Source organism: Taudactylus pleione, unplaced genomic scaffold (assembly GCF_031769625.1).
Source record: "Taudactylus pleione unplaced genomic scaffold, aTauple2 ptg000381l, whole genome shotgun sequence".
Classification (NCBI taxonomy): domain Eukaryota; kingdom Metazoa; phylum Chordata; class Amphibia; order Anura; family Myobatrachidae; genus Taudactylus; species Taudactylus pleione.
Genome location: NW_028284782.1, coordinates 9,521,159 through 9,533,564, shown reverse-complemented (window position 1 = coordinate 9,533,564; position 12,406 = coordinate 9,521,159). Strand labels below are relative to the sequence as shown.

General features: G+C 42.9%; 1 protein-coding gene across 1 annotated transcript in view; it reads right to left on the bottom strand.

Moving 5' to 3' along the window:
• Positions 1–1,024: 1,024 nt before the first annotated feature.
• Positions 1,025–12,406, bottom strand: part of LOC148507861 (ras-like protein family member 11A-like) — a 72,902-nt gene continuing 61,520 nt past the window's right edge. The window contains exon 4 of the mRNA XM_088445507.1: positions 1,025–4,545. Within this exon, the coding sequence (XP_088301633.1) occupies positions 4,078–4,545 (468 nt within the window). The 3' untranslated portion in view covers positions 1,025–4,077. The remainder of the gene's footprint in view (positions 4,546–12,406) is intronic.

Sequence of the window (12,406 nt, the reverse complement as noted above, 5' to 3'; positions counted from 1 at the left end):
GGAGATGTTGCCCATAGCAACCAATCAGATTCTAATTAACATTTATCTAGCACCTTCTAGAAGATAATAGCTACTGTAGATTGGTTGCTATGGGTAACATCTCCATTTCTGAAAACCCATACTTTAGTAAATATACCTCACAGAGTTTACAGTAAAAAGCAGCAGCCTAACCACATTTAATTAAATCATTAATTGGTATTAACTGTTTCAAACATATATTGGTTTTTATTAACATTAATTACTTGATCGTCCAAGTTTTTCTTCCTTTTTCCCCCCAAGAAATAGCTCTTAGCGACAATGGGCCTGATTCACTACGGATCGCAATTCTGCTTATATGTACGCAACGCAGTGGCTAATATCAGCGGTGATATGCAAATGTCAGCATTAACATTGCTATCGCAGCCTAACATAAGGACGCCCACTTCCCCTTACTCACATCTGTATACTTTGGCAACATAGCAAAATAATCTGTAACATCGAGTACCATCGGACCCATACGCACAGTTAGGGCAGGTCAGACCTCACTCAGGAATTGTGACTTCGGGTCACGCTATGAGGCCTCAGGCTGCGTATGGTATCACAGTGGATAATTTATGCACTCTCCTGTAAAGCCGTCCCAACACACTGGCACGCCTGTGTTCGCATGATCGCCCCCCTATCACCACCCATAAACGGCACTTCCTGTCAATCACTTTGCCATGAGTCTGCGTAGCCTCTGCAATTGCAGCCCCGATCGCAATAGCTTGTTCACACATGTGCACTGCAATGCATACGCATGCACAGAACACAACAATCGGCCAATTACGTGTGTATAAGCACCTGCGATCCTTGCTGAAGCAGGCCCAATATACACTCTAGCAACTGCCAGAATTGCCATTCCAGGGTCTGCTAGATGCATGAATGTAATAATACAATGTATTTTTGTGTTGAATAAAAAGACAATCAATTAGCGGTTTAAACTATATCTCTGTTTTATTATAAAGGAAGTGGTAATAACCATTTGTAAATAGAAAAATAGTGGCACTACATCATCTTTACTGTCAGCACAAGACAACCGCTGCAGTATGTTACATGTAATGTTTTTAATGTAAGAAATAAAAAGCCCCACCCCATCCCACATACTAACATATTGTCTGGTATTCATCTATGTTTCTAGGCTCCACTGACCTCTTCCAGGAGGTTCACATGTGGATATGTACATACCAGCATTCAAAAATGTAATGTAAAATCAGTGCTAGACCACTTAATGTGCGTCCACCACCTACACACCATGGAGGCAGCCATTTTGGGTGTTGATGGGACTGTAGCTTATAAAGTCATTTGGAACCAGGCAATTCAATCTCAAGTGAATTGACTCTATCTTTATGAATAGTGGTAAAGCCCATAAATTATGTGTTTCTAGATGTGGACACTTTAAAATGAATTCTATGGTTCAATGTGAAAAATAATTTCTATAGAGAAATGTGAATATCACAAAGATGTCAATGTGCCAGGTTCTATGTCGTGCTTGCAACAAAGATGGATTATTGGCTTTATGTACGTTTTATACATTAAACTGAAACTGAATCTTAGAGACTTGGAAGTAGCCATTTTGTAGGCTGAATCATTATCATTGAGAACAGCCTATTAATTCACTTGGAACCAGTGTCACAGGAATGTTTGGTTATAAAGTGCCTCAGTGATGTCATCGGTTCCTAAAGAATTAATAAGCTGCAATATTATGAATACTGTATAACCCACAATATGACTGTTACCACTGTAAGTAGGTGACAGGTGTACTTAAAATATGTAAATAGATATTCCAAGAAAAGTTCTGCAACAATTAACCGCTATACACCATTTTATATTGCATGATATGTATCTTCATGTTGTTGCAGATGCCACTGCTGCTATTGCTGTCTGTAGGAAGATTTTACTTAGCAACAACAACTCTTTAGAGGCAGCAAAGATAATGATGACACATGCATTATATCCAGTTTACTAGAAACAGACAGCTATTGCCTATCGGCCTGATTCATTGTTGTAACAAACCTGATGATTTGTGTACATCTCCGATGGTTACTGATCGGCGCATGCGCAGTATCTGTACTTCTCATGTACCGATCAGTGTCTGTGAGATCGCTCATAGTGCTGCCAAGCCGCATCATGACTGACATGCTGCAGTCCTTTGGGGGTGGTGGCGGCTACGCAGTCCATTTTACAAAATGGGGACGTGCTGCCCCCGTTCTGCAGACGTGCTGAGGCCAGGGTCTGCATCTTTCTAAGCAAATTTCTTGGCCCTGGTAGCGGTATTCCGGGGAAAGTCTGAGTAAGCTTAGGCATACTTAGATGGCCGATGATTGCGACTATCACATATAAATGGTGATCCAATGCTGCATTCTTGGACACAGCACTCAGATCTGCGATGCCGCCAGGAAGCGTGTTTTGTCCTTATAATATGAGCTGTATGGCATTGCCCAGCCTCTGCGTACAAGGACGCTTTTGGCAGTGCAATACTGTACAACTATGTATCATCCCCAATGATAGCTAATCCATACATGTAATGGTTGCTGTCTTCTGAAAACTGCAGCCTCATTAGGCTTTGCAAGTGGTGTAAAATGTCCTGATCTATACTGACCCCGAATGTATCTTGTGAATTAAGGGCCTGATTTAGACATGTACGCTAATCCCGTCGCCACTGCGTCTTTGCACTGACTGCAAAATATGCAAATGTCGCAGCCACCGGGACTTGTATTAAGACTCCTACATGTGGCATCGCAAATCCAAGTAGCTGCGTAGCAAGACTCAGCATCATCCGCAGATCCTTCATTAATCAACCTTCCGAGTAACACTGTGGTCGCGCAGAATGGCCACGTGTACTGTGATGCTGGAGCCATTTTTATTGCATACTGGTTCACAGGTGCATGCTGTAACACGCCTCTAAAAGGTAATGACACGCTTGCATTATTGCCGCCACTCCCCCCGTTATCTCCCACAAAGGTCTCTGACTGTCAATCGCACTGCGGGTAAAAAGTCGCTGCCAATGACAGCGGTAATGTACCTTGACATATATGCGCTGTGCGACTTAGACACATGCGCAGTTTACCAATAATCAGTCAACTGCGTAAATACCAGCTTAGTGTACATCTATGAATCAGGCCCTATAATGGCACAGATCTACTTTTACACCTCCCAGTGCAGCAATACACCTTTATATGGAAAAGTAGTGTTTTAGGTAACGGGGATGTGAAATCTGATACAAACACGACATATAATAAAACTTACTGAGCCTAATATATAGGAGCAAATCCAACTAAAGGGTTCAAATGTGCACCTGTATATCCCATGTTATGGTGCAAACACTAATTTTTGATTGGATTCATGCTGACCGGCGGTGTGACCACATCCCGTGTGCCACGGCCACCCCTCAGTATGGTAAACCATGTCCCCATTGTGCACCAGCCATGCCCCGGGTCTCAATTCCCAATTTACCAATGTTGGGAAGTATGTTTTTGCCAAGGGGTAAAATTGTACCTTCCAACTCTAAATCAGGTCCATTATTGTTGATGGCATTACCATTTATATCCTATACATTACATTCTATTCTGCAATTATTCCTAAATAACATCATGTCATATAGAAACTGTGCATTTGACTTCAGCCATATTGAAAAGCTAGTACACAAATATGGCACCAACCTGCAGTTCTCTTTGGTGTTTATTTCACACATAAGGTCATTTAAAGCAAGGAATATGTCACACAGTGCAGGTAGCCAGTTTGTGGGCTGTACCAATATTACTGATAATTGATGTCACTATTTCCTAACAAACTAAAAAGCTGAATATTTGTTCACAAAATGGCTACCTACACTATATGTAAGGGATAGGTATACCTGCATTATGACACAAAGTTACGTAACTTTTTGCTATTCCAATCTTTAGCAGAAATAATAAAAAGTTTGGCAAATAAACACAATGGCGCAAATTGTTTCCAGCGCAATTTGTGCCAATAAAATCTTTGACAAATAAATGTATATATTTTATGTATATGAGCACATTTGCAGTATGTCCCAAGTCACCCATGCAATCCCAGCAGAGGTCAAAGGGTGGTAGTAGACTTCACTTTGGAAGATAACACCTGCTTAAAGCGTCTTTTCAGGTCTTGCATGTTGGGAGACCTTGGGCGCACAAGATGAAGTCCTCTTCGCTTTTCCCCATTACAGCTGAAGATCATCTTGCCAACCTCCTGGCAAAGCTGGTAGAAAGCGCCATATACACCTTCATAATTTTCTCGGGCTGATACTTCTGCATATGTGCCGGTCAGTTCATTGGCAAGCTGAAGACCTTCATCAGATGACACCTGCCGGGCCCTTAAGAGATCAGCTTTATTTCCAACCAGAAGAAGAGGAATTTTAGTGTTTGGGTGGATTTTTCTTAAGTGCTGGTATAGGGGCCGGATCATGCGGTAACTATTGTAGTCTGTGATTGAGAAAACAAATACAAAACCATCTGCCCAATAAATGGATCGGTTGATTTGCTCCTGGCAGGAAATGCTGTCTGTGTCTTCCTGTGATGAAAAGAAAGAGAGTCAAATTTAGTAGCTCCTACTAAAACATTTTAGCCAACTATTAACATCATTAATGTCATTTATGTCATACAAAATACCATATGCCAAAATTCATCTATATTTACAGGCAAGTTATGCCCATATTTTAGTGCCATGTACATATTAAAATTAAATGTGCATGTTCCAGGCCAAATTATCCATATCATTCCATGCCCTTAACTTCTCCTTTGGATCTTTAAGGTTTGTTGTCCCTGTGACCATCGCCAGGGGTTACGGCGATTCATCAAAGCCCCATGTCATGACTTTACGTAGTCTGTGTGCTCTTTATAAAGTGTGTGTATTATCATAATTCCCTAAAGTATATATTTCAGGAATGGCTGCTTGCCATGAATGGATACAGTATGTCAAAATTGGATTGCATGAACTAATTAGAGCAAATGGCCAAGTGACACCTGGCCTTTGAAGCCAAAGCTTCCTGACTGTAATGTTTGCTCCCACCCTAGAGGGGGCAATGATGCAAGTCCAGTACGCAGTCACACTGGCTGCTAGAAGGGTCATTTGTAACACCTCATACTAGCAGTCTTCCTATCATAAAATACCTTCAAGGTCCAGGGAATTATGAGTGTCAGGTCTGGTAGTTGTGCTAATTTGCATCTACACAGACCCGGGGAGAACAAAGACCAGTATTTTTGAGCCTGAAAAGGGTGGGGGCTGTGGGGGATGAGCAGATCATGGAACTATAATGCTCAGCAGTCTACACTGCTAGTTCACTTCCAGGGAGTAGGCGAGAGCTAAGGAGTGCTCCCCATGTCGGTCTATGGTGGTGTCCCTTCACACAGATTCTCTAAGATCTCAGCATAAGATACCTTAGGATTCTGATACTCTATCCTTTTCTTTTATCTGTAATAATTTTGTGCATTTATTTATATATGTATGTCTTGTTTATTTACCTATTTTTCTTGTAATTTAACCCTGGAGATATTTCTCAATAAATCCTAAAGCTTTATCAGCATTATCTCTGTGCGCTAATGAATTCACGTGCCTGGAGAGGCCCATGCTATATTTGTGTGTAACTGTGAGTTTAAGTGAGATTCAAGTGTCTGGCGAACGTAAGAGCGATATTTCAATACTCTTCGTGGTGGCAGCTTAGGTAAAACCCACGTCACAACCACCTAGCTACGTCAGATTGGTGTATATGAGCGTAGGCTGAGCACGGTGTCACGACAGTCCCCGATTTTACATCACCCTTTTATGCATTTTATGTTATAAATTGTATCAGTCCCTGCTGTCTTTCTTCTTCCCAGTGGTGCACAGCGTGGAGTCTGATTGGTTTGGGTCAGCTGGTTTTCATATTGCGCAGTAAGCATAATTAAAGCCTGGGCTTTCTTGTCAGACATCTCATTCTTGTACTACCAGCAGGCCTGATATGAGCAAGTTATGCTTTTTTGTACATTTCTCAATGTCAGGATGTATAGTATCAGTATACTGTCATCCAGTCAATGCTTTAAGTGTTTGTGTAATGTCAATGCGGTAGGGTGAGGGTTTCAGTCATACTTCCCAATAACACTTCCAAAGTAGGATGCGGTCCTGGCCACGCCCTTTTCTTTTTTCAGAAAAAATTTAATTTGTTTAATGCCGCACTCCATGGAGGCAGGTCATGCGGCAGATGAACTCCTCCCAGCAGGGCCGCCATCAGGGGGGGACTGTGGGGACTCCAGTCCCGGGCCCAGAGAGAGAGGGGGCCCGGGTAGCGGAGATGTGAAATGCAGTGATGTGCGATACCGCACATCACTGCTGGAATGCACCGGGGGCAGCCAAAGAACTAAAGAGACTTGATGGCATTTAATAAATGGAGCCGGCCGCAAGCCAATCACAGCAGCTCGCGGAACGGCAGCCAGCCAATCAGCAGCGGCCGCTGCTGATTGGCTACAGTTCCGCGAGCCAATCACAGCTCGTGGAACAGCATCCAGCCAATCAGCAGCGGCCGCTGCTGATTGGCCGGCTGCCGTTCAGCGAGCTGTGATTGGCTTGCGACCTGCTCCATGTATTAAATGCCACCGAGACTCTTCTTCTCTTCTCTGGCAGCTGCCGGTGCATTCCACCAGTGACACGCGGTGCCTCACATCACTCTGCGCTGGCTGTCCAGGTAAGTGTCCAGGTAAGTTTGGGCTCTATTGCAGGGAGGGAGTGCCTAATGTATGTATTATATACAGTATATATATATATATATATATATATATATATACAGTATATATACAGAGTGTGTGTGTATATATATATATATATATATATATATATATATGTATGCATATATACAGTGTGTGTACATATACAGTATATATACAGTGTGTGTGTATGTATATATATATATATATATATATATATATAATCACACACATACATGTGGGTAAGTGCTGTTATATCACTTGCTGTGCAGACACTTGTATGCTTTTAATTTAATATAGCTAAGCACCAGAGGCTTTTGTTTGTGTATGTTATATATATGTATGTGTGTGTGTATATGTGTATATATATATATACACACACACACCATCTTGTGCTTAGATATATTAAATTAAGAACATGCAAATAAAAATGTCAGCACAGCAAGTAATGTAACAGAACTTACAAATGATTAATCTGCCCCCAATAGGCCCAGCCTTCCCTGTCTCTCACCCCCAAAGTAGCTCCATCCACAGCTCCGCCCACTTCTGCCCCATACCCCGGGGCGAGGGGGGCCCTGCCTAATTTGTCAGTACCGGGCCCCACCATTTCTGATGGCAGCCCTGCCTCCCAGTGTCCCACACATCCTAATAGTGAGAAATCATCCAATATCATGGCTCTACTGCCAAAACGAGACCGTTCGGTGGTATGCTTTTTGTCTTTGTGTTGTAAGTGGTATAGATCAGGGGTTCTTAAATCCTTAAGTATCTACTCTAATCCTTAAAGCGTAATGAAATATGCTGTGCTTCTAAAGTAACTGTTAAATAAATACCTCCAGCAGGTCATGTTTTGAGGATTTTTGTCTGTAGAAACAGCTGGGATTATTACTGATTAAACAAGATAGGTGAAATCATGCATGCATGCTTAAATACATCCCAAAAATATGACCTGTTGGAGGTAGTTGAGGACTGGAGTCCCCCCAGTATAGGGTGATTGAACTTAGGGCCTGATTCAGACCTGTCCACTATCTGCGTACGCTCACTGGATGCGTATGCAAAGTTGTCAAAGTGACGCCACGGGAAGCGAATGCTCGCCAAGGCATAAGCACGCCCACCATGTCTTAGCGAGCGGCCACTTTGTGTATGCGTATGCCCAATCGCACAGGCAGAGCCACCCACCAGCACCACGTCATCTCCAGGAAGTGTATTATAACATTGGCACATCGAGCACCATCGGATGTGAACGCAGTGCTTGAGGTAGCTTTACCCTACCGCAAGCATTGCGAGGAAATCAGTGTAAAAAAAGGGCATGTGACGTGTACTATGACGCTGCCTGTTAATTATGCACACCTCTAAAACGGCATTGAAACACTCAGGCACGCCTGCGTTCGCATCTCCAACCCCCCGTTATTAGTGTCCTGCCCTTGTTACCACCCACAAACGGCCTCTCCTGTCACTCATTACCCTGGGCTGCCTTTGCTAGGCGAGCGAGAGGGATGCGATCGCATTGTATAGTTCGCGCATGCGCAGAACGAAGCGAGCGCATCCGCGTAAGCAGAACATCGGTCCGCTTGCGAACGCACAGCGCGAGCGAGCGGCTCTGAATCAGGCCCTTAGTGTTCAATCACCCTATAGGCACGTCTGTTGTGGTTTTTACTTATTCTGAGTTTCGGGAGCTTTCTGACACTTCTCATGTTACATTTTCATGGAGATTACAATATTTTCCTATTCACTAATACAATGTAAATAAACTGTGACTGTAAATAAATTAGCTGTACCTCCTTGTGAAATTATACCACAAAATAGCTCCAGAAATAAATTGTCAAAATGCATTTTAATAATATACAGTACCTTCCCCTGTATCATTTGTCCAATGTGGCTAATGTATGTATGACTAAATTGGACATCCTGGCACCCAGTGGCAGAGCTGGGCTGTGTGTGGCTAGAGTAACGACACATGCTGACAGTACAACAGCAGTACACTGCACAGCTGTATGGCCAGCAGTTCCTTTTCTCTCCAGCTGTGTCCTCTCCTATTTAGATTATGTGATGTAATTAGCATACACAAGGCATGCTGTAATACATTGATGGATGAGTTTATCCTTTTCTTAAGTCAGCAGCAGCTATTTCTATATATCAGGAATAATCCATGGGAAGATGTTAAACTCTATGTTTGGATTTGGGATTAAATGTTAAACCTCAGATTCAGCAGGAAAGGCCACAAAATAATGTTTTAAAAGGCATAAATCAAACTGGGATACATGAGCATGGATGTTATGACTCACACTGTTTGTTAGCTAAATCAATTCCTGGAAACATCAACTCTTGTGGATTAAAATAGCTGTACAACAGTTATATAATGTGCAAATCCTGGGTACTAACTGTGTATACTCTTATACCCCTTTTACACCGGAGCTAAAACCCGGGTTTTTGAAGGGTTAACCCGGGCAGCTCCCTGGTGTAAAAGGGGAGAGAGTTGGATCGCCGGGTCGAGTGACCCGGCAATCCAACCCAGGTAACCAGCAGGGTTTAACACGGGCGTAGCCCGTGAAGCCCTGCTGTGAGAACAGCGCACTCCGGGTCACGATGACTTGGAGTGCGCTGTTAGCCGGCCGATTGGTCCGGCTTCAGTGGCGCTTGGAGATGAAGTCATCTCCAAGCGACCACTTTCACTCCGCAAAAGCCGGGTCTATGCAGACCCGACTGCGGTGTGAGCGGCGCTGACTCGGGAATATCCCGAGTCGGCGCCGGCAAAATTCCGGGTCTGATCCGGATAGGAACTTTGTTCCAACTCCGGGTCAGACCCGGAATTTAGGTGGAAAAGGGGTATTACTAAAGTGGCAAGACTCCAGAACAGAATGAGCAGTAACATAATAGGACACACAAACTTTTCTGTATGACAGCATGTATTTCCTACATTGCGACGAGACTCTTGTGGTAGGGTCTCGTTGCCGCAAGCCCAAGAGTGCTTTTGGCTCTAACAGAGCCGAAAGCACTCCCACTGACATCACTTGTGATGTCAGTGGGCCGGCCCCAGACGGTAGGCGTTCCCATGGGAACGCCTCCGTCTGGGCAGCCACGCCCTCGGCCCGCTCACCCCCTTTGGTATGAGACCTGGAGCGACGGTTTGCCCATCGCTAGCCGGGTCTCGCGCATGCATACAACGGAGCCTGCTCCGTCGTGCGCATGCGCACTGGACCACCATCGACCCGCTTGCGAGCACATAGCGCTCGCGAGCGGGTCTGAATCAGGCCCAGAGACAGGACAGGCACATGTAGGATATGAAACACAGACAGGACAGGACAGACAGGACAGGCAGACTTAGGATATATAATCTGCAGCTCTATATAATGGAATAACAGGGGAGGGTTGAAAAGGAGCGCTGAAAACAGTAATAATTAATACGTATTATTTATTATCCTATAAATACACACATAAAAAATATATATAAATATAATTATTTCCAATCAAATTTATCTTAATGCCGGCCGGCAATATTATCGCCACGGCATATAATATTGCCAGCCGGCATTAAGATAAATTTGATTGGAAATAATTATATTTATATATATATTTTTTATATGTGCATTTATAGGATAATAAATAATATGTATTAATTATTACTGTTTTCAGTGCTCCTTTTCAACCCTCCCCCGATATTCCATTATATATACACGTATGAGATTGTGAGTAGATCTCCTATATATAGAGAGCTGCAGATTCAGTATATATTTCCTGATTTAAATAGTGCTTTTAAATAAGATTGGCACCTGGTGCTTTTTTTTATTTTTGTGCATTTTCTAGACATAGGATATGAAACACAGACAGGACAGGCAGACATAGAATATGGAACACAGACAGGGCAGGCAGACATAGGATATGGAACACAGACAGGGCAGGCAGACATAGAATATGGAACACAGACAGGGCAGGCAGACATAGGATATGAAACACAGACAGGACAGGCAGACATAGAATATGGAACACAGACAGGGCAGGCAGACATAGGATATGGAACACAGACAGGGCAGGCAGACATAGGATATGAAACACAGACAGGATAGGCAGACGATGTCGATGGTAAAAAAACAGATGGCCATCCCTACCTCACACCTCTAGCACAAACCGCCCCCCCTCGAACGCGGCCTGCTAAGCCCCGCCACTTTCATAAAGGTGCGCGGCCTAAAGTCTGTGGGGCCCACTGGGGAATTACTAGGGATGGACATCGGAAGCTCAACATCGAATGGTTGCCGGGCTTCTGACACCAAATCATGTGATGCGATGGCAACTAGCTACCCCTCCCACAGCCAGCCATCGGATGGGCATCGGAAAGCTGCATTCGATCGCTGGAAACCATCGAATTCCCGGTATTCGATAGAAAAAGTATTTCCATTGAATTGGAAACATTGATAGTTAAGAACGATCAAGAAAAAATATGACAAAATAAAGAAAATAAATATAAACTTATATAAATTCTCACAAATGGTGATGGCAGCAGGCTCTCCACATCAGAATATACCAATCAGAAACAATATGCAGTAAATATGTAGATGAATATAACAGGTTGCACAAACCTACAGTGCTTACTGCACGTTTTCAGTCCTACCAGATCCTTACAAACAGGAGGACACTTCCACAGTGCAACCTGTTATATTCATCTACATATTCGCTGACTCTCATGATTACTTCCACTGCTGACTGATACTTAGTTGCTGCATATTGTTTCTGATTGGTATATTGAGATTTCTGATGTGGAGAGCCTGCTCCCATCACCATTTGTGAGAATTTATATAAGTTTATATTTATTTTCTTTATTTTCTTTGTTTTGTCATATTTTTCTTGATCGTTCTTAACTTGTCATAAAGATACAGTTAATTCCATTGAGATTATTTATCTTTAATACCATATCAATCATAATATAAGGTTAATTTCTTCAGTTAACCTACTCTGCACTTACAATTTACCAGTCTCCTTAATCCATGTTATTGTCAGTTTCCACTCTATATTAGAGTCACCACACCAAGGTGCATAAGAAGTGCATTAATATCATTGTCTATTGCTCATCATTTATGATAGGAGGTCAGATACCCCTCCTCATTAATGCTGCCCCCCCCCCCCCCTGCACAATAGGCCACTGTTTAGTGCGCAATTTACCCTATACCTTTGCATAGATATAGCTTATCTAGACTTTAGTAAGGCTTTTGACTCTGTTACACATCGCAGACTGTTACATAAACTGGAAAGCATGGCATTGGATACAAAGATAGTTGAAAGGATAAGATCATGGCTGCAGGATAGGAAACAGAGAGTTGTAGAAAATTGAGTGCAGTCTCAAGAGGGAAATGTTACCAGTGGAGTACCTCAGGCATCTGTACTTGGACCAGTGCTTTTTAATATCTTTATTTGTGACATTGCAAATGGTATTGAAGGGAAACTATGCCTTTTTGCAGATGACACAAAGGTATGCTACAGGGTAGACACACCAGGAGGGGTAAAACAAATAATTGATGATTGATGATCTAGGTAGGCTAGAGGAATGTTCAAGAATGTGGCAACTACAGTTTAATGCCAAAAAATGCAATATCCTGGACTTGGGTCTCATAAATGCAAAAGCTAAATATGGTATTAATGGCACTATACAGGAAACTACTGAAGAGGAAAGGGATCTAGGAGTCACTATTTCAGGTGCCTTAAAGTCA